At 42.8% G+C, this 22,848-nt stretch overlaps 1 protein-coding gene across 8 annotated transcripts in view; it reads left to right on the top strand.

Annotated features, from left to right (window-relative positions):
* The first annotated feature begins 532 nt into the window (after positions 1-532).
* Positions 533-22,848, top strand: part of SMOC1 (SPARC related modular calcium binding 1) — a 162,160-nt gene continuing 139,844 nt past the window's right edge. For all 8 annotated transcript variants that reach the window (XM_055288993.2, XM_055288995.2, XM_055288999.2 and 5 more), the window contains exon 1: positions 533-899. In XM_055288993.2, the coding sequence (XP_055144968.1) occupies positions 801-899 (99 nt within the window). In that variant the 5' untranslated portion in view covers positions 533-800. The remainder of the gene's footprint in view (positions 900-22,848) is intronic.

Here is a 22,848-nt window from a genome sequence, read left to right as displayed (position 1 = left end):
GGTCTTTTAAAGAAGTGGATGCTCCCATTCCCCACTCCAACACCACAGCCCACCCTGTGCGGGTCATCCGGCGACTTCCCAGTTGCTCTTCCCAGATGGAGCAGAGAGGCAGATCTCTCTGCGCCTTTGTGTCACAGCATTCTCATCTGATAAATGGGGCTAGGAGTATTTTCCCTGCCTACTTCACCGGGCTGTTGAGACAATCACGAGCTTGAGCTAAGAAATATACATGCTTAAGGCATTATTATTAGCCAGGTGAGCCTTCTGGTGGGTGTCGGCTGCTGGGCTCTCTCAGGCTTCCTCCGGCAGGAGTGCCACGAGAAAGTTACTCTTTATTCCAGTCTCTCCCGGGGCGCACTCCCGCGGAGCTCCTCGGCGGGGGGTTGACCACGAGCGGCTCCTCTTGCCCCTCTCCCATTGGCTTTCACCTGCCAGAGGGTCGGCTTCAACAGGCCTCTTGGCCCGTCAATCAGGCCCGCCGTGCTCCGCCCCGCCCCTCCCGGGGGTTTATAACGGGAATTCCCATGGCCCGGGCTCAGGCGTCCAACCTGCTGCCGCCTGGGCCCCGCCGAGCGGAGCTAGCGCCGCGCGCAGAGCACACGCTCCCGCTCCAGCTCCCCTCCTGCGCGGTTCATGACTGTGTCCCCTGACCGCAGCCTCTGCGAGCCCCCGCCGCAGGACCGCGGCCCGCTCCCCGCCGCCGCGAGGGCCCCGAGCGAAGGAAGGAAGGAAGGCGCGCTGTGCGCCCCGCGGAGCCCGCGAACCCCGCTCGCTGCCGGCTGCCCAGCCTGGCTGGCACCATGCTGCCCGCGCGCTGCGCCCGCCTGCTCACGCCCCATTTGCTGCTAGTGTTGGTGCAGCTGTCCCCGGCTCGCGGCCACCGCACCACAGGCCCCAGGGTAAGTGTGCCCCCAGCTTTGAGCCCACCTGCGGAGGGAGGCGAGGTCGCTTCGCCCCTCATCCCTGGGGGCAGGAAGAGGGGGAAGAGAGATGTCAGAGACCTGTTGTCCTCTGTCTACTACCAGGTCCCCTGCGGGCTTGGTGAAGTTGCTGAAATATTTTTTTTCTCCTATTGGAGCCACCACCACTCCCTTTCTTGCCCCACCATCCCTCCCCTGTCCCCGAACTGTCACTGGTGGGTTTTCTTTCCCAATCTCTTCTCCCCTGCATTTTGCTCAAGACCCTCAGAGGTGCCTCCTGCGTCGGAGAGAAGTTTGCTCTCCACTCATGTAGGGCTTCCCTGTGGTCTCACGCTTCGCCCGGTCCAGCGCGCTGGCGTTGTTGGCAGGCGGCGGGGTTTCGGACGCGGGCGGGTGCAGCTCTGCCTGGAGAGTTTTAGGTTACCCGCGAGCCACACAAGGACCTTGTGTTGTTGTTTTAAAAAGCGATCATTGCTCGTAAAACCCACAGCAGATAATTTTAATGTCCCCTCCTGCCGCGCAGGCACTAGAAGAGGGTCAGAGGTGGGGTACTGTAGAGAGGTGGGAGGGGAGAGTTGCGCAATGTTCAGGGGTCTCTTCCCCTGGGTTCAGTGCTGGCAGGTTGAATAACTTGTTGAACCTTGGTCTGATGGGAGTTTCTGAACGACATGAAACCTGCCAATTCTGTGCACAGGACAGACTGTCCAGGGCATTGTAAAATCTCCTGGAACCGACAGTATTGTGTTCATTTCTGGTCTAGATTATCCCCGCAACGCCCCCCACCAATTGGTCTAATAAAGAATTTCACTGCCTTAAAACATGTACTATTAAACCACCTAGTGGTTCTTTTGACCAAACTTAATCCAGGCAATCTCTGGCCAAGCATCAGTTTATGTCAGGGCAATTGCCTCTTAACTGGCAGCCTGAGAGTCCATGTGAAAGTAGTTAGGATCTTTGCGAAAACGAGGTTGGCTCAACCCACTCGTGCTTTCTTTCTTGAACATCCTTGGGCCTAGCCCTTTACCACCTGTTCAGATTGCAGGTTGTTTATTCATAGCTTTTGCTATATGAGAATCATCTTTATAGCTGTCGTGTGGAAGAAAAGTCTTGCAATGCTTGACAAGTCTTAATGATTGCCCAGATGCTGGGTTGATTACATCCAAGCCCAGCTATCACTGTGAGATCAGATTTGCAGCCACTTAGGAAAGAAAAGTGTTTGTCCCCGTGTTGGGCCAGCCCTTGCTTTTATGACCAGATGTGCAACAGCAGCAGTTAAAGTGTGGCAGATTAGATCCAGGGAGTGTCATAAATCCTCGACAACAGGCATTCCCAAAGCTGGGGCAAGTAAGGGCTCCGGGAGTGACTTTTATGGATGCAGATGAGGATGCCTTTTAAATGAAGCTGCTTGGTTTGATATTAGGACTCAGAGCTCTTAAACTCTGAGGTCAGGCAGGCGAGCCATGCGTTCCCTCCAATAATTAGGAACAGTCAAGACAGAGATGCAGACCAGAGCACCCCGACTGAAATCTGGATGGCCGCCCACAGGAGGGTCGAAAGGAGAGAGGCCCTGAGACAAATGGTGGGGGGCTCGTTTGTTTGCTGCTGGGCTTGTCTAGAGTCTCAGGCCATATGGCTCTCTTTCCTGGCCTCCTGGAATCAGAGGAAGAACCTTTAGGGGAAAGCTAGGGACTTGAGGGGAAATCAGGCACTGTGGTTAGGTTCCTTCCAGCTCCTCTAGTTTATTAATTTGATAGAAGTGATGGAACGTAAGCAGGAATTGTAAATAGGCTGGTGTATGTCCAAGCTGCTTCACACTCTCTCTCCTTCTTTCTTTTTTTTTCCTATTTCTCTCTCTCACTCAAATACACACGCTTACAAACACACACACACATGCGCACACACATCTTGGTGTGTTTAGAAAGTACCAAGGAGAAGGTGCTGTCTCGAGCATGTGGTTACCTGGTTGTGTTTATAGATAGTGATAAGAGCTACCACTTATGAACATCTGGGCTGGGCACTTTACATGATCTCTTATTCGAACGAGAACAAGAAGGTGGGTCTTTTAAAAGCCATTTTACAGATGACAAAGTGAGACTCAGGGTGGCCAGTCGACTTGCCTGAGCTTCCAGTTTATATGGATTGGAAGGTTGTGTGCGCTCCCCACCACCACCAGCTGTAGTGAGTGTTCATCCAAGTGATGCTGTTTCTGTTAAAGAAAGAGATGGCTCGATGAGAAATACAGAACCGGATACATCAGGGGAGTCTGCAGAGAAATTATTAATTTTTTTTGGTGTCTGTGTCACTTAAGGTAAATGACTGAATTTCAACCTATCCTCAAAGACTCCAGTTCTTTCCTATGGCTTATTGGGGGCCTCAAAAGTGTAGCTCTGGTTGTTGAGAGCGGCATCATCCGAGGAGCAGAAACATCTGGCTTGTTGCATTATTCCCTGTGGGTGCTCCTAAGTCTCTTCTGTTAATCTTTTGAGTGACAGAGGCTTAAGGATTGGCATCTTTTCCAGCTGGCTTTCTAGGAAACCAAGAGCATGCCCTTTCAGTTTAACTTTATCTGGCTCACTAATTGAGCTCCCCCGAGGCCTAGACCCCAGTCCTTGCCCCCTTATTTGCTTCCTGCCTTCCTTCATAAAATTCTTGACATTTGTTTGACTCTGGAAACCAGCGGCTATCAAGTATCAGATTGGAGGCTATTATGTAGGAAGCACCTGATTTTGGGATCTCTCAAGTCTGAGTGGCCAATTGGCTAGCTGGGACGTTGGTCAGGATTCTTTTAATTACTGAGGAGGCAGCCGTTTCTTTAATCCTGCACAATTTACTGAAAAGGTTTCAGGGGAGGATGGGATGGGGGAGGGGCTCTCCCTGGCTGATGGCGTGTGGCCGATGGTCAAGCCAACTGCCTGTCTTTGTTAAATTCTCTGTCTGCCTTGAAGATGGAAAGCTGGGTGAAGGCAGCAACTGTTTCTGTCTTGTCCAGGGATTTATCTCTGGAGCTCAGCAAGGGGCCAGACACCTGTCAAGATTTATTTCGTTGGTGTTGGTGGAATGAACAAATAAATGCAGATAATGTGTGTTTGAGAGTGATTACAGGTTCCACTTTGACTGGAGGCAGGAACTAGATTTAAGAAGTGTGAGAAATAGGAGATGATGCGAAGATCAAGAGGTCTGAGTCAGAAATGGATTTTTATTTTTTAAATTTGACAGATAGCATTGTATGTATTTATTGTGTACAACATGATGTTTTAAAGTATATATACATTGTGAAATAGTTAAATCTAGCTAATTAATGATGGCATTACCTCGCATAATTAACATTTTTGTGGTGAGAGCACTTAACATCCACTCTTTGCATTTTTCAAGGATACAATAACTTGTCATTAACTATAGTCACTTTGCTATACAATATATCTCTTGAATTTATTCCTCCTCTCTAACTATAATTATGTACCCTTTGACCAACCTCTCTCCTTCCCCCCTCCCCTCTTCCTTCCTCAGCCTCTGGTAACCACTGTTCTACTTTCTACTTCTATGAGACCAATTTTTTTAGATTCCACATATGAGTGAGATTATGCGGTACCTGTCCTTCTGTGGCTGGCTTACTTTTCTTAACGTCCTCCAGGTTCATCCACATTGTTGCAAATGATAGGACTTCATTCTTTTCTATGGCTGAATAGTATTCCTTGTGTATATATACCGTATTTTCTCTATCCATTCATCCACTGATAGACAATTAGGTTGATTTCATAACTTGGCTATTGTGAGCAATGCTGCAATAAACATGGGAGAACAGGTATTTCTTCAACATACTGATTTCATTTCCTTTGGATAAATGTCCAGCAGTGAGATTCCTGGATCATACGCTAGTTCTGTTTTAAATTTTTTGAGGAATGTTTTTACTGTTTCTCATAATGGCTGTACTAATTTACATCCCCACCAACAGCGTTTAAGAACCCCCTGTTCTCCATATCCTTACCAGCACTTGTTTTTTGTCTTTTTGATAATAGCCATTCTAACTGGAGTGAGGTGGTATCTCATTGTGGTTTGAATGCATTTCCCTGATGATTAGCGATGTTGAGCATTTTTAAATATACCTGTTGCCCATTTCTATGTCTTCTTTTGAGAAATACTATTCAGATCTTTTGCCCATTTTTTCATTGCATTGTTTTTTGTTTTTTTGGCTATTGAGTGATTTGAGTTCTCTGTGTACTTTGCATATTAACTTCTTATCAGATATACAGTTTGTGAATATGTTCTCCCATTCTCTAGGTTATCTCTTTACTTGGTTAATTGTTTTCCTTGCTGTGCAGAAGCTTTTTAGTTTGGTATAATTTCGTTTGTCTATTTTTGCTTTTGTTGCTTATGCTTTCGAGGTCCCCAAACCAAAGTCATGGAGCTTTCCCCCTATGTTTTCTTTTAATAGTATCATAGTTTTGGATCTTACATTTAAGTCTTTAATTCATTTGAGTCAATTTTTGTATATGGTGAGAGATGAGGGTCTAATTTCATTCTTCTGCATGTGGATATCTAGTTTTCCTAACACCATTTATTGAAGATTTTCCTTTCCCCATTGTGTGTTCTTGGTACCTTTGTTGAAATCAGTTGGCTGTAAATGTGCGGATTTATTTTTGGGCTCTGTCTTCTGTTCCATTGGTCTATGTGTCTGTTTTTATGCCAGTACCATGCTGTCTTGGTTCTATAGCTTTGTAGTTTATTTTGAAGTCATATAGTGTGATGCCTCCAGCTTTGTTCTTGTTACTTTTTACTTTGGCTATTCAGGGTCTTTTGTGGTTCTACAAAAATTTTAGGGTTGTTTTTTCTATTTCTATGAAGAACATCTTAGTATTTTTATAGGGATTGCACTGAATCTGTAGATTGCTTTGGGAAGTATAGACATTTTCACAACATTTGCTCTTCCAGTTCATGAACATGATGTCTCTTTCCATTCATTTGTGTATTCTTCAACCTGAAACTTATTTCTTAAATGTTTCAGGTATTTGTTATTTCTTCTCTTGCCTCTTGATCACTTGATTCATCCTTCAAAACCCCATTCCAACATTACTCTCTAGGAACTTTTCTACAGAGCATTCTTTTTGCTTAGGAACGATTACTCTCTCCTTTGAACAACTTCTATATCTGGTCCACTTGTATTCTAACTTGTATTAATCCTCCTGCAGTGAACATCTTAATATCAGGCCAACATCTTCCTCTTCTTAGCACGAAGCTACCCCTTTAGCACTCCATGCATGATCTGTTTTGTTAAATGAACAAATCTGCAAGCCCCTTGAGGGCAGAATAGAGACCTCATCCATCAGGTTGCTTGTCACATTGTAAAGCATTCTGTAAATATATATTGAAATGAAGTGGACTGAATAATGATGTCCAACCTGGACTCCTGCTGTTTTTTAACTCTGAAATTGGTTACTTACCAACTGGCTTTTCCATTTTTGGGTTTTTGTTCTTTGTTAAAAATAAGCGTGTTTGGTAGTTACAGGAAGGTTGGGGGAAGAGAGACTGAACAGGCAAATTTGAATAGGGAAACTGGCTTTATAGCTCCTCCCCAGTCCTTTTTTGTATCTTGCATTTGCCAAGAGTGAAACAGCTTCTAAACTGTTTCCTTCCATTTGACTAGCCCACCCCAGCATCTGGTCCAGGGTGGGTCCTTGTGTCTGCTTAGATGCTTTTCCTATTATCTGTGCCCCTGACAAGAATCCTTTTCCATATGGGGGGATTTAGCTGAAGTGCTACTCAAGTGTTAGGCCGAGGACCAGATTTAAACATTTTGGTAGAGTTGACATGTGAAATTTATAGAAACAAAATTGAGGAGGACAGGAAGAGGAAAAACCATCTTAGAATCTCTAGGAAATGCAATCAAAATAGAAAAGAATTGATATGATCTAATTATCTTCTGAAGTTGAGTACTCACATTTCTTATGGCCCAGCAATTCCACTCTATGTGCCCAGGAGAAACTCATGTCCTGTGCAACTATGTTTATAATATCACATGCCTGGAAAGAGCCCAGATGCTCATCAGTGGGAGGGCAGATGAGTAAACTGTGATGAATTCACAGTGTAAAATTATACTCAGCCAAAACAAGGGAACAACAGTGACATGCAAAAATATGGATAAATCCTGGCAATATGATATTAAGTGAAAGAAAGTTACCAAAAGATACAGCATGACGTTTAAAAAATAAACTCATAAATAACTAAACTTTAAAAAACTTTTTAGGAATACATACAGCTATAACAAAATGCTATGAAAAGCAAAGTAAAGTAATGATGGATACAGATTCAGGGTGAAGTTAGGGTGAGGCAGGGGGATAGAATGGGTAAAACCATATGGTTGGTGTGGGTTGATGTTGATACTCTGCCTTTTTGGGGGAGAGGGAGGATGGGCCTAAAAGCATTTGTTCATTATTCAAGATCTAATAGCTGATAAAAAAGTGAGCACTGCATAAACCAATGTTGAGTGTATCATGAGCCAAAGGTTAAAACTAATTCAATTCTTTGCATGTGAGGTCAAACAAAAGTTCCCAGAGTAAGGGACTCCTTTCTTGCCACCTTCTGCTTCCTCCCCCCTCTTTCAAGATGTGCATGTGGCTCTATCTAAAATAACCCCACTGGGGAGTGATTTTGGCTTCTAGACCCAGAGCAGACCCAGGCCCTGGCATAAACGTCTGCATCAGGTGGCCTAAGGGCTCATTTGTAAAGCTAAGCTGGCAGTGAGCAGTCTTCCCTTTTCCTTGCTCAGGGTGATTCACCCTGCAGAGTGGGAAGTGTTCATGAGCTGATGCTCAGGTCAGAAACTTTATTTGCCAGTGAGGCCTGTGGGTGGAGGTAGTTTCTGTGCTAGGGGAAGGCCTGTTTCTAGTTTGATGCCTGTTTTCCTTCCAACCTCCCCTCACCGCCTTTTGCAGGAGCTGGGGGTGGGAAGCATGATCCTGCTTAGCAGGTACAGGGCACCCTTTCTCTCTGGGCCACATAGAGATTTACAGTTTAGGCAGCCAAGTTCTGGTATTGCTGCTAGTGGTGGAGGATGTCAGTGTGGAGGGCCCCCTCCTTCCATGTTTGGGGAGGACAAAGGTTGAGTTGCAGATGAGAAATCAATCGGAGCTGCTTGTGAGGCTGCCAAACAGGGTTAGATTTGTACAGTACGTGCTCTGCGTGGGTCATGAGTCACCGAGAGGTTCAGAGATTGGATTGCCACGAACCCTTCCAACTGTCCCCATGAAGACCCCAAAGCAACACAGGTGACTATAGGGTTTTCTTTTGCATCCAACATCATTCAGAATTCAGTTGCTAGATCACAAAATAATCTTACCTTTGGCCACATCTAAGCTTGTTAGGTATGGAGCTCTGCATACTTCCTGGACGTCACCTTGGTTGATTTCAGCATCCTTTTTTTGAGTCAGAATGGGGCAGCCTCTCTAAGACAGGGAAGGTAGTTCTCATCTCAGTAGAGCCTTTCCCACCACCAGGGAGCACTGGAACTGAGCAAAGTTCCATGAGGTCAGGTGTAATGTGTTTTGAAACCTGACAAATTATCTAGAGATTTGAACAACTGTGCCTCGCCTCCTTAAAAACTATTTTACACTACAGTGTTGATTGGATTCTATAAGATAAGGGCTGAAAGCCTTTTTTTTCTTTGAAAGTATTGAGAGTGGAGAAAAATTGGACCTACTTCCCATAGTGGTTTATTTTTAGAACTAGATATGCATTCTAAAGCAGTGTTGGGAGTTTTAAATAATTTTTGTGGATGTTCATTATGCATTTATTCTTGAAACTTCTGCAAAGCCCCTGGGGAGAGGACACATTGTAGATAACAAATAAAAGAGTGAGATAGGGAGTGTTACAAAAGGACATGTATTACTCCTTCACTTCTTCCTTCCAAAGTGCCAGTGACCTGCTTAAAAACAATGATGCCTGTGACTTCCCTTCATCCACAGAACTTTCCACAAGGATGGACATGTTTTATAACTGCACTGTCCAATATTAGCCACATGTGGCTATTGAACATTTGAAATGTGGTTAGTACACTGAGGACCTGAATTTTAAATTAAATTAAATTAATGTAAATATGAATGTTCATAGCCACATGTGGTTGGTGGCTATCATATTGGACAGTGCCGGACTCTGACCAGTGTGTCCAACCTTACCTTCTGCTGGATACCCCCATGTGCCCTAGACCTCAGCGGGGCTGAACCACTGTACTTCTTGATCTCTCCTTCCTTTCCCATTTCTGTCAGAATCCTGCCCATCAATCAAAAGGTTCAGATGTTACCTCCACGCAGTCCTTCTAGATTGGTCCCAGGAAGAATTCTCTCAGTTTCCTTTAAGCAAAGAATCATTTGCTTACCCCTATGATGGCATGTGTCACCATCTTCCCTGTATCCCAGCCAACCAGGAGCAGCCTCAGCATAGGCTAAGAGGCAGACAGACTTAAGTGTGAGTCTCGCTCTGCTGTTGGGCACCTGGGCTAGTAATCCGGCCTCTTCAGTCCTCTGTTCCCTGATTTGTCCAATGGAGGTCACAGCACCTCTTTTCTAGGGTGGTGGGGAAAATGGATGATGTGCCTTGTATTAGCTTCCTATTGCTGCCATGACAAATGAACACAAACTTAGTGACTTAAACAACACAAATTTCTAGAGATCAGAAGTCTGACACGTCTCTTAATGGGCTAAAAAAATCAGCAGGACTGAGTTCCTTTCTGGAGCTCTAGGAGAGAATCTGTTTTCTTGCCTTTTCCAGCCTCTAGAATCTGCCTGCATTCCTCAGCTTGTGGCCTCTTCCACCTTTAAAGCTAGCAATCGTTGGCCAAATCTTTCCTTATGCTGCCAGGGTCTCTCTGGTTCTGAATTTTCTGTGTCCCTCTTGCAATTTAAGGACTCTTGTGATTACACTGGGCCCACTCAGATAATTCAGACTAATCTCCTTATTTTAAGTTTAGCTGATTAGAACAAACCTCCTTGCCCTGTAACATAGCATTACTAGGATTAGCACATGGACATCTTTGTCGGGAGTGTGATTCTGCCTACCACATTCATTAAGGGCCTGGTACAGTGCCTGGCTCATAGAAAGTGCTTTACAATTGAGGCCATCATTATGACCAGCATCTGTTAGTTTCTTTCCTTTAGGGTAGGAGCCTCTTAATGATGAAGTTGCTTAATTTTCTTTATAGACTCCATCCTGCCCGAAAGCAGGTGCTTAATAAATGTTTATTGAATAATAGAATTTTCAATAAAGGTAGATGATGTCTTTTCTTATGAAGATATATTGGATAGTAAAAAGAAGTAATACACAAAAAAGGGAATAGATGAGCCCTTTTAGGCAAAAAAGAAAGTTGGTTTATGTGTTAAAAAATTAGGTAGATTATATGTCATGCTGTTGGTGGTGGTGATCATGGGGATGTTCAATTTCCAAGAGATGCATTTTGGTAACTATTAACACAATTTTGTTTACAATGAGCATCTTTTAATCTTAGAGCAAAATAATAAAGATTCAAACATGCATGACTGAAAAATGCCCCTAAACCTGCCTCAGTCCAGCCTGATTCCTGAGTCACCCTGGGATTCAGTCTACATCTGACACAATTGGCCTGTATTCATGTTGGGCTAACTTTTAGGGCTAGTAACTATTAGTGCCAGGGCTGCTCATTTTCAGCATGCTTTGAGCTCAGACTGCTTTAAAGGAGAGTTTTCAATTAACCTCAGCAGGACATAACTGTAAAAATATATTTATTGCTGCTGGTGGGAATATAAATTAGTATAACTTTGTAGAATTACAGTTGAGGTTGTACACACTGTTTGACCTTGTAATTCTGCTCTGGTACATACCCTGGAGAAACTCTAATGTATATGGAGAGATAAGTTCAAGACTGTTCATAGCAGCATTTTCTGGTGGTAGTAAAACATTGGAAATTAGCTAAATGACCACCAACAGAAGAACAGAAAAATAAAATATATACAAATAATGGACTATTACACAGTACTGAAAACAACTAATCTAAAGCTATACTCATTATTGCAGATTAATTTCACCAATGTTGCATGAAAAAGGCAAATTGCAGAATAATACATAATGCTATTATTTACATAAAGGTTGAAAGCATGCAAAAGCTATATTGTTTAGATGTAAACAATGTAAAATAAAATTAAGAGCAGTGATGAATGCTGTGTGGAGCTCACGTTAATGGTTAAGTAGGGCAAACTGGAATATGTCAGAGGGGACACATAGAAGGCTTGGATTGAATGGTAATATTGTTTGTCTTTAAATTGGGTGGTGAATACATAGATTCTTAAATTCCTTTTTGTATATATTGAGTACATTATACATTTTTCATAAGATATTAAAATGCATTTACATAGAGCACAAACAGGGTTTAAGAACAAATATTAAAAGTGATGCTTCTGGAAGGGGTTCTCAGCTGCATGAAGCTGAGCATGCCTTTCCTTTCGTCTGAAGGACAGGCTCAGGGGTGTTTAACCAAAGTTGCAATCCCTCTTCCGTCCCTATGCCCTGAATTGCATCTGCTGGCCTCTCCCTCTTACCCTCCTCAGGGCCAGGAGGGGCTGCTGCTCCCTTCTCCTGGCCTGTGCCTGCCAGCATTAGTGCTCCTCTCTGCCCTCCCCAGGCCTCTGCTTGCCTGTCGTCCTTGCCCTCCCTGGATGATCATGAATGAGGTTCTTCTTCATCTTCTCCAAGTTATTCACCATCAGTTTAAGATTTCCAAAGTTGGAAAATAAAAATACAGAATGCCCAGGTAAATTGGAATTTCAGATAAACAACAAATTATGCTTTAGTGTAAGTATGACCCACATAAAAATTATTCATCGTTTATCTGAAATTGAAATTGAACTGAGTATCTTGTATCTGCCAATCCTAAATTAGTTCCTTTCTTTTGTAAATTACCTGCCCAGGGTTTCTGCTAGTTTAAAAAATAGGGATGGTAGGTTTTTAAAAAAATACTGAAGATGTTAATCTGTTTTTCTGTCAAGTCTGGCAAATGCCTGTCTCAATATGTTATATGAAAGGACGAGGGTTTCAATCCACTGAACTTTTACATGTTTATGTGGCTAACCTATTGTGATGGTTTCTGTCTTTGGTGTCAGGCTGAGAAAGGCATTCTACTAAGATTATAGAAATTAGGGTGAATAAATTTCTAGAGACTTGGGTTGCACAAGCAGCAACAAATGCATGACACACAGGTCACCAATTAATGTTTGCTGTAAGTTTCTCTAGTATGTTCTGAATGGAACTTCTTAATGTGATCCTTTGGAGAGCATACTTGTTCCATGCTTCAGAAATTCCAGTAACATTTGGAAAGAAGATATGCCAACTGGAAGATTCTGTGAAGGTAATTGGGGAAATTTATGTAAAACGTGTGGGTAAGCAAGCTGTATCGGAAATGACACTAGAACTTTGGCAAAGGACTTAGACTCTCCTTCATCTTTGGGTCCTATCTAGTCATTAAATTTTTTTTTGTTGTTATGAAAACTTCCAAATATACACAAAAGGAGAGAATAGTACAATAGTACATTCGACCATGAACCACTCATGGCCAATCTTGTTTCTTCTACCAGTCTCCCTATTCCCCTGCTCAGATTATTTTGAAGCAAACATCTCCCTATTCCCCTGCTCAGATTATTTTGAAGCAAATCTGATATTGTGTCTTATCATCTGTACATTTTCATATATATCTGTAAAAGTTTAGGATTCACTAAAAAACCTAACCATGATACCATACCACAACCAAAAAATATTAGCAATAATTCTGTAATATAATACAATCAAATAATCAACATTCAGATTTCCTTGATGATCCCCTAAAATGCTATTCCATTTCTTCGAATCAAGGTCCAAATAAGGTCCACATATTGCAATTGATTGATTTGTCTCCTAAGTCTCTTTTACTCTATGAGTTTCTCCTCGACCTGTTTTTTACTTTGTAATTTATTTGTTGAGTAAACAGGTCTTCTGGGGTTTCCACACTAGATTTTGCTGCCTGCATTTCTGTTGCATTTTGTAACATGTCCCTCTATCCTTTATATTTCTCATAAAATGATAGTTAAATCAATAGGTTTGATCAGATATAGGTTTGATATATATATTTTTAAGTATATTTCATGGGAGTTGGTGTCTGTTTCTTTCAGGAGACATACAACATCTGTGATGTTGGCACCCACTGATGATCATTGCTGGACCTGCTAATTCACTGATTTTTAAACAAGTAGCAGGCTGTACTGAAAAGAGATTCTAAGTTTTGGGAGGCATTGCCATTATTTACCTTGTCTCTGGTGTTACCATAGAGGGATAGAGAAGGGGGTTTGGTGCTAAAGTTCCCTTCTCAAGGCTCTCTCAGTGGGGAGGCTGCATGCGATTGCAAAGCTCTGAGGGGGAAACTATGCCCTGAGTTCTTGGTTGGTGGCCTTGGGAGGGGAACCACCTTGGTTTCTGGTTGAAGTGGTAAGAGCCTAAGGGAGCTGGTTTTACTTTTTAGTGCTAATTGGGAGGTTTTTTGGATGTAACTATAGATTTGCTTTTTGTGTGATCTTTGGTATATTTATATCAGTTGGGTATTTATATTACAAGAAACAGATAATGCATTTTGAACTGGCTTATACAGTGAAGGCGATTCATTGGCTCAAGTAGCAGAAGGTACAGAGGTAAGACAGGTGCCATGGGCTGAATTCTGTCTCCTCCAAATTCATATGAAGTCTTAACCCCCAGTACCCCAGAATGTGATTGTATTTGGAGATAGGGCCTTGATGAAACAATTAAGTTAAAATGAGTCTGTTAGGATGGGCCCTTAATCCATTCTGACTGGTGTCCATATAAGAAGAGGAGATTAGAACACACAGAGAAAAACTAGGGACATGATTGCCATGTGATGAGGCAGCAAGTGGGTGGCCATCTTCAAGCTAAGGAGAGAGGCCTCAGAGGAGACCAACCCTGCCAGCATCTTGATCTTGAACTTCCAGCCTCCAGAACTGTGAGAAAATAAATTTCTGTGGTTTAAGCTACTCAGTCTCTGGTATTTTATTATGGCAGCCCTCACAAACTAATACAGTGACTTTCAGAAGTGGTTTGATTCAGTGGCTCAGTAGCATCATCAAATATACAGTGCCTTTATGTAGCTCCCCTCTGCCTTGTATGGTGCATGTTTTATCCCAAGTCCAGCTTTTGTCATGGGGGCAAATGGCTGTAGTGGTTCCATCCTTCCTATCTAAACATCATCCTTTCTAGAAGAGGGAAAAGAGAATTGGCTTTCAGTAGCTGTCTCAGAAGGTGGACAGTCTTCATTTCTAGATGGTCTCAGGAAACTTACCATTCTTTTAACAATCTCTTTGGCCAGGAGAATGCCATGGTCGGCTTGGGCCCAGGTTTCTTAGACCAATCACTATGGCAGGGGTGGGAGATAGGATTACCCATTTCTGGGACAAGGGGTCAGGTTAATCCTGTTAGCTTCTCCTGACCACATGGCTACTGGACAAGGTAAGAGAGTGGAAGGGACGCTGGAGCAACAACCACAGGGTTTGTGTTGGGATCTGTGACATTTGGAGACAAGTGGAATGGTGGGGTGGGCTGTGTGGTGAGAAAGGTGGTGGACATGGATGGTCAGAGCCCAGAGAGGGGGCTTCCCTCTTACTGGGTGATCAGTTGCTTCATCTATTAAGGGGATTAAATAATTTTCCAGGGTCCTCCCAGTGCAGATGTTCCAAGAGTTGGAGCTGACAGGAGAAAGGGAACATAGAAAGAGTTTGGAAAATTTCAGAATAGAATAGATAGGCCATGTGAAGATGATTCCAGAGAGCCCAAAATGAGGATAATAGGCCCACAGTTGAAAGATTCCCACAGATACCTTCATTTTACAGATGTTTAAGGACTATCCCCAGTGCACTTGGCCAGCTAGTGGCAGAGCCAGAGCCAGATTCTAGATATGTCCCTTTATTGCTCCGTGCATGCCTTTTCCGTTCAAAGATGCCCTGGAACATTTGGAAAAGTGGCACAATTCCAGCTGTGGGGAGGAAATAGCTTGAATTTTTGTAGAGGATTTTGTTTCTAAGTTGGCTTTGGCCAATTCACCAATTTCCAGCAGTTGGGAAAGGTGACCAAAACCTCAGGACGTGTGGAATCTTCCCCGTCCTTGCCACCTGACTATGCATGCATTTCATAGCATTCTCATTTCCTGAAAAGGGGTGAGTTTCTGGTTTCCACCAGTGTTGAAGGTTTCAGTTAGGAAATGTGAAGTAGAGCTGATAGAACAAGTAGCCAGCGATTCTGTTTGAAGAAGTAAAGGTAGATCTTGATGTATGACTCTTGATGCTGGTTAAGAGCAATGAGATCAATGTAAACATCCACCCAACTGAATGGCAAATGATCTGGAGCAGTGAGAGCATGTTTGATCTGATGGTCGGCATGGTAGTTTCCTGGGTGGGTTTTAAAATCAATATCTGTCTTGAGAGTAGAAGTATAAACCCTTTGTTTTTGTTGAGGAGGGTCTGAAAGTGGCCAGGGCCCTCCTTCTTTGGATACTTTCTCCTGCCAGTGACTTCAGAAAGCCTTAGGGAAGATTGACAGCCTGAATGAACAGAGGTCAGGATGCATCAGTCTTCTCCCTGGCTTTGAGGACCATGTAACTTTTCCTGGTGGTATGGCATTATACATTCTTTCCCCCCATCAAGGTAGAGCCTTAGGAAAGGACTGGGCTCACAGCCTTGGTCCCAATATTGCTGATTCCCAGTTTGTGCCCTTTTATTTTCCTTCCTTCCTTCCTTCCTTTTCTTTTTTCTTTTTTTTTTTTTTTTTTTTTGAGACAGGGTCTTGTTCTGTCACCTAGGCTAGAGTGCAGTGATGCAGTTGAACTCTTGGGGCTCACATGATCCTAATGCCTTAGCCTCCTGAGTAGCCTGAACTAAGGTGTGCCTCCACACCTGGCTAATTTTTAAATTTTTGAACAGACACAGTCTTGCTATATTGTCTAGGCTGGTCTTGAACGCTTGAGGTCAAGCAGTCTTCCTACTTCACCCTCCCAAAGGGCTGGAATTACAGGTGTGAGCCAGTGTACTTGGCCCCCAATGTGTACCTTTCTTTTCTTAAAGCTGCATCTACTTTGTGAATGAAATTCACCTCCCATCTCAATGCTGGAGGATAGAAGTCTGAGCTGATACCATTTGACAAGCTGCCTGCTTTCTTGCCTACCTAGAGGGCAGTGTAGCATAGTGGCTTGGGGTCAAAGAGACCTGAGATTAGGTATCTTTCTCAGAAAAGCCACTTTCTGGCTCTGCCACTTTCTAGCTGTGTGTTCTTGGGCAAATGAACTAAGCTCCATGCTTCAGCTTCCTGTTCAAGAAAAGAAAGATACTGTTTAACTCATTGGGTAATTGAGAAGCTTAAATGAAGTAATGGCAGGAAGCTCAATAAATGTTAACTATTCATAAAAATAATAGCTGTAACAAGAAAATATGAGAGATCCATGTAAGAACCCAAAATTAGATTTCTGCCTTGGAATTAAAGCTAAAAGAGTACCCTCAATACATTGAAGATTTATAATCTGTGGTTTTATTCCCTTTTGTTTAAAAATAAAGCTCATTTTTTTGTGTGCAATAAATCAAATTCCTTCACTCTCCCAATCTGATATAGGTCAGGAGGATCCTCTTAAATGGAAGTCAGTGGAGGGAGGATGCTCCTTGGCATGGTCTTCCTCCATGTGCCATGTGGCTATGGCTTCTCTTCCAGGCAACTGGATGCTCTGTCTTTCTTGAAGTCTTCTTTCGTTTTTCCCTTTTCTTGGCATGGTAGGCTGTTTTCCTGACTTTAGCATCTAAAGGAAGCTTGAGTAGTCCTGATCACCTTCTCTATATTTCTCTAAGACTGTGAGGAATCATAGGAAATCTGTAAGACTGTGAGAAACAGTTTTGCCATTAGGAGGTAAGTGGAAGGTCCTGCTGATTGATGTGCCCTCCTCATGATTTCTGGGGTCAGGGGTCAGGCTAGTACTGTCCAATATGTTCCCGGTTGTGATCCAGGAACATTCCATGGAGCTGGAGGGGCAGTGCCTGGCTTTTCTGGCCCCCTCCTCCTCTTGTCTGGGGGTTGGAAAGCCAATAAAGGCAGAGCCTGTTGTGTAACCACACACCATCCTCCCAGGTCTCTTTCAGAACTGCAGTTCAGAAACAGTAACTCCTTGCTGTTAGCATGACTTCCTGGAGGGATATTTCCAGATAAGGTGGCTTGGGCCAGCCACACCTACTTTTTTTTCTTCTAAGTACTTTTAATTTGTATATTTGGACCATTTATATTTAAAATGATAATTGATGTAGTTGAATTAATATCTACTGTATTTGCTACTGTTTTCTACTTATTGCTCTTGTTCTTTGTGCCTATTTTTGTCTTCAACTGATTTTTCTGCCAGTTGTGTTTTTAATTGAGCATTTTTAATGATATCATTTTCTCTTTTCTTAGTGTAGCAATTATACTTAAAAAAAAAAAAACTTTTCAAAGTGTTTGCCCCAGAGTTTACAATAAACATTTACAGCTAATCCAAGTCCTCTTTCAAGTAACACTATACTACTTCATGGGTAGTGCAAATACCTTATAATAAAGTATTCCTAATTCCTCTCTCCTGTCCCTTGTATCATGCTGTCATTTATTTAACTTATATGTAAGCTATACTCATGGACTACATTGTTGCTAATATTATTATTTTGAAAAAACTATTATCTGTTAAATTAATTGAGAATATAATAAATACAAGTTTTAATTTTGCCTCCACTTATTCTTCTTCTAATGCTCTTTATGTAGATCTGAGTTTCTGAGCTATGTTTTTTTTTCTCCTCTGAATAACTTCCTTTAACACTTCTTACAAGGCAGGTCTACTGGCAACAAGTTTCCTCAGTTTTTATTTGCCTCAGAGTCTGTTTCTCTATCACTTTTAAAGGATAATTTTGCAAAATACGGAATTCTAGGTTGGTGTCTTTTTCCCTCAACATTTTAAGTATCTCACCACACTCTATACTTCTTTGCATGGGTTCTGGGGATAAGTTGGATATAATTCTTATCTTTGCTCCTCTATACGTAAGTTGTATTTTCCTTTGGCTTCTTTCAAGACTTTATCTTTGATTTTTTTTGCAGTTTGAATATGATATGACTAGGGTTTTTGTTTTTTGCAATTACCTGGCTTGGTGTTCTCTCTGAGCTTTCTGGATCTGTGGTCTGGTGTCTGGCATGAATTTTGGGGAAATTCTCAGTCACTATTGCTTCAAATAATTCTTCTGTTTCTTTCTTTCTTCTCCTTTTAGTATTCCCGTTATACATGTTATACCTTTCGTGGTTGTCCCAAAGTTCTTGTATATTCAATTCTGTTTTGTTTTTTTTCCAGTCTTTTTTCTCTTTGCTTTTCAGTTTTGGAAGTTTCTATTGCCATATCCTCAAGCTCAGAGATTCTTTCCTCTGCCATGTCCAGTCTACTAATGAGCCCATCAAAGGAATGCTTCATTTCTGTTCTAGTGTTTTTGATCTCTTGCATTTCTTTTTGATTATTTCTCAGAATTTCCATTTCTCTGTTTATATTACCCATCTGTTCTTGTATGTTGTTTACGTTTTCCATTAGAGCCCTTAGCATATTAATCATAGTTTTAAAAAAATTCCTGATCTAATAATTCCAACATCTCAGCCATGTTTGTCTGGTACTCATGCTTGCTTTATCTCTTCAAACTGTGTTTTTTGTTTGTTTGCCTTCTAGTATGCCTTGTGATTTTTTGTTGAAAGCCAGCCATGATGTATTGGGCAAAAGGACTTGTGGTAAATAGGCCTTTAGTGATGTGGTGGTAAGATGTGGGGGGAGGAGAAGCATTCAATAGTCCTATGATTAGGTCTCAGTTTTTTGGTGAGCCTGTGCCCTTGGACTGTGAACTTCATAAGTGCTTCTCAGTGTTTCCCCCTACCTTAGGTGGAACATGATGGCTAGGGTGGGCTGGAGTTTATTTCCCTTCTCCCAGGTAGGTTAGGCTCTGATAAAATCCCAACAGATTAGGCTCTGGTAAAATAGTTTCTCCTGATGGCAAAGGCCTTGTTATGGGAACAGAATGCTCTGCTGTATTTCAAAATGGCTGCCTTCTACCTCTTCTGCTGGAAGGGTTGGGATCTGTGTCTCTACCCAAGTTTCATGTTCATTTGTAATCCCCAGTGTTGGAGGTGGGGCCCTTTGGTACTATTCTCGTGACAGAGTTCTCATGAGATCTGGTTGTTTAAAAGTGTGTGGCACCTCCCCCCTCTGGCTCTCTTCCTTCTGTTCCAACTTTGTAAGACGTTCCTGCTTCCCTTTTGCCTTCTGCTATGATCGTAAGTTGTCTGAGGCCTCCCCAGAAGTAGATACCACTATACTTCCTGTAGAACTGTGAGACAATTAAACATTTTTCTTCATGAATTGTCCAATCCCCAGGCATTTCCTTATAGCAATGTGAGAACGGACTAATACAAATGGCAAGGAGATTTTTCTCTGATATTCACTGTGAGAACCAGGGTAGGGCTCCTGGAGGTAAAACTCACTAAAACCTGTGGAGGTCCCCCTAAGTCTAGATGCCTTTGCAGTTTTTGACTCTCAGACTTGTTCCTACTGAGCCTCTGGCAGGTTGTCAGTTACAGTTTAGGCTTTCCTACCTAAACTGTTGAGGTTTAGATACTGGTTTAGGTTTTCTTACCACACTGGTTCCTGTGGAGATTTCTGCCCTGGTAAGCTGTGATTCTCTGTATCTGCCTATCTCTCCAATTTTGGGGGCAGTGGTTTGCCATGTGAAATGAGAATTGTTGATTTTCAGTTTGTTCAGTTTTTTACTTCTTGTTAGGATGGGCTGGAGGCTACCAAGCTTCTTACATACTCGCCATACCCATTTCTATTCTCTCCAGACACACACACACACACAGTGTGCTCAGTGGTGGATTATGGAAACTTTTTCACAGTTCCTGCTCAGGTGGCTGTGCTTTGCTAAAGTTGTCAATGCAGAGGGAGGCCTAGGAAGAGAGGAGGAAGGCCCACCTGTGCCTCCTAGAGCCAGCCATGTGGGAAGCAGCCACCCAGCTACCTAGTCCTTATGGGATGTGGCTGAGGGTAGGGAGTGTGTGTGCCATTTATTTATTTTTTTCACGTTGAAGCTCCTAGTGAAGAGCCTGGCACAGAGCTAGTGTTTTCTGCTATTCAAATCAATACATTCTACAAATATTTATTGAGCTACTACTATGTGCCAGCTAGTGTTCTAGGCACTGGGAAACAAAATACAACAGGGAACGAGATAGTCCCTTGTTTATGGAGCAGTACATAATGGACAACACTTATAACACTTATCTGGCTCTTATGTGCCAGGTACTTTTCTAAGCCCTTTGCACATACTAATCCATCTTATTCTGATGACAAAGACATTGTTATCATCCCATTTTACAGAGGAGGAAACTGAGACACACAGAGGTTCATTGACCTGAGATGCTTACTTCGGGCAGCAGGGTGTTTACTCATAGCTTAATAATGTGCTGGAAGATGTCAAGAAAACAAACATGTTCTTGCCTGTCCCCAACACCCAAAGGCTCTCCTCTTGTGTTAATTATGAAAAACCTGATAACCAGGCATTCCCTGTTGCTAAAACAACGTGAATTGTACTTCTCCATCATTGTGCTTGCCACAGCTGATTAAACTCATGGCCACATGCCACAATGGCCTGGTCTAGCATGACCTTTAGTCATGCCAGCTTGTAACTGGCCATTATTAGAGAAATCTTATCCTCTTCTTCGAGGACAGATTTTTCTTACCCTCTTCTTGTTTTTGGGTTGGAGCTGCTCCTCTACTGACATGAAATTGGGAATCTCAACTGGGCAGCTGCAGTTCTAGAAAGATGATGTTCAATTCCAGGGAAGACCAAGTCTTAAAGGTCACATGCAACTGCTATACCATGTGATGAAATTTAAAATGAGAGATATCTTTTCTCAGCTCCTTCTCCCATACTCAGGAGATGTCCAGGAAGATGAAGAGAAGTGCTACAGCATAAATTAGTAATAGTCCACCAGGGTCCAAAGAGAAGGGCTGCTTGAATTGCTAAAGTACATTTGCCCTCTGACCATCTTTGCTCAGGGCCTGAAGCACAGCTCTACCCAGGAGGTGCATTTTGACTCATTTCCTCACTCCTTTGTTCAGCTTTTGACTCATTCATTCATTCATTTGTTGTGGATATCCTAATTTCTGCAGTTTAAACTGTAAATATTCTTGGGGATGGGACTATCTGAGGTGGTCTGGGAATTATTAATTTACTGATGGCACACATCTTCACATTGTCCCTCAGCCTTCATGTAGTGCTGGCCCAGTTGCTTCCAAGATTTTATGAGTTGGCCTATGATGGGGCTGTGGAAAGCAAGGGGGATGTTGTGTTTGCATGTTCCAGAAAAAAACTCTGAGTTAAAAGTATTCTGATTCCTATTAGGGTAGGACATCTTAGGGAGGAATTTGACAAATGTCTGAGAAAGAATATCTTTTGCCAGACTGAAGAATTGTGCAAGTGCATATTGCAAAAGGCTTTGTCCTATGTCTTTGTTTTTCAAATGCACAACAAGCACAAGAAGCTGTTCAGTGGTGCACACACCACCCCGCTGGGAAACAGGGACTTGTCAGCTGGCAAAATTCCGTGATGCATTGGAAGAGGGAAATTCAGTGCATTCTGTGGTGGCTCTTTGCCTTGTCACCATCTTGAGATGCCTATTGTAGGAAACATCTGTTGTTTTGGTCTGCCCAGCCTCTACTCTGTCTTTTCTGGCAATAGAATCTCTACTTTCCTTTGGGGAACACCCATCCCTCACTCTTACTCTTCATAACTCGAGTGGACTGATCCCACCTCCCAATTCTAGGATGAATGCATGACCCAGGCCTGATCAGTGTATGCCCTCCTCTGGTTTAGGAATGGTCATGTGACTTATGCTGGACCAGTGGATTCAATCTGGAGACTTTTTATTGAAACTCTGGAGAAAGAGAAGCCCTGGGGTTGGTATGCTCTAAAGATGTAGGCCTGTAGTGGTTGGTAGTTATTTGGTCACTATGAAGGAAAAGCTTGCTTCAAAATAAATCCAACACAGAGCAAAAGAAAGCTGAGAGAGGAAAGAGACAGGTTTCTTATAATATATTGTGAACACCTGGATCCCACTCTGCTGAAAGCTTCCTTGAATCTCTTGTTTATATGAGCCAGTAGCTTCCTACGGTAGATTAAATATGGCCACAATTTCATTATGGCTCCTTTCATTAGGAGATGGGGTCTATTTCCACACCTTTTGAATCTGGGCTGGCCTTGTGACTTGCGTGGACTCTTGAAGGTGGTGGGAGTGACACTGATGTGAGTTGTGGAGACTAGGCCTTGGGGTCCTTGCAGCTTCTGCCGTCACCCGCTGGGATCTCAGCCCTGAGACCACCCTTTAAGAAAACCATCTAACCTACTGGAGGAGGAGAGGTCACGTGGAGCAGAACCGAAGTCCCCTAGCTGCCCCACATGTCAGTGAGGTAGTCTCGGACCTCAGCCTTGCTGACCCTCCAGCTGAATGCAGCTGCACTGGGGGGCCCAGGTGAAACCAGCAGGTGGATGGCCCCATCAGCCCACAGAATCAGAGTTGTTATTTTAAGCCACAAGGTCTTGGGGGTGGCTTGTTATACATCAATAAATTAGCCAATAATTTTTTTTATTTGCTTGAGTCAGTTTGATTTTATATTCTGTCATTCACAATAGAGAGTTAGGACTGATACACTTCTGTAATGAACTAAACCTTATCAGAAATGCACCTCTGTGGAACTTCTCCCCACCTATGAGTGAAACCAGCTGCCTCGATCTGAAGCTTCACTTGCCAAGCATGCGTGTGTGAATTCTCTTGCTGGTGGGATCTAGTTCTTGCTCAT

Source organism: Symphalangus syndactylus, chromosome 8 (genome assembly GCF_028878055.3).
Source record: "Symphalangus syndactylus isolate Jambi chromosome 8, NHGRI_mSymSyn1-v2.1_pri, whole genome shotgun sequence".
NCBI lineage: Eukaryota > Metazoa > Chordata > Mammalia > Primates > Hylobatidae > Symphalangus > Symphalangus syndactylus.
This window is presented reverse-complemented; position numbering and strand designations above follow the sequence as displayed.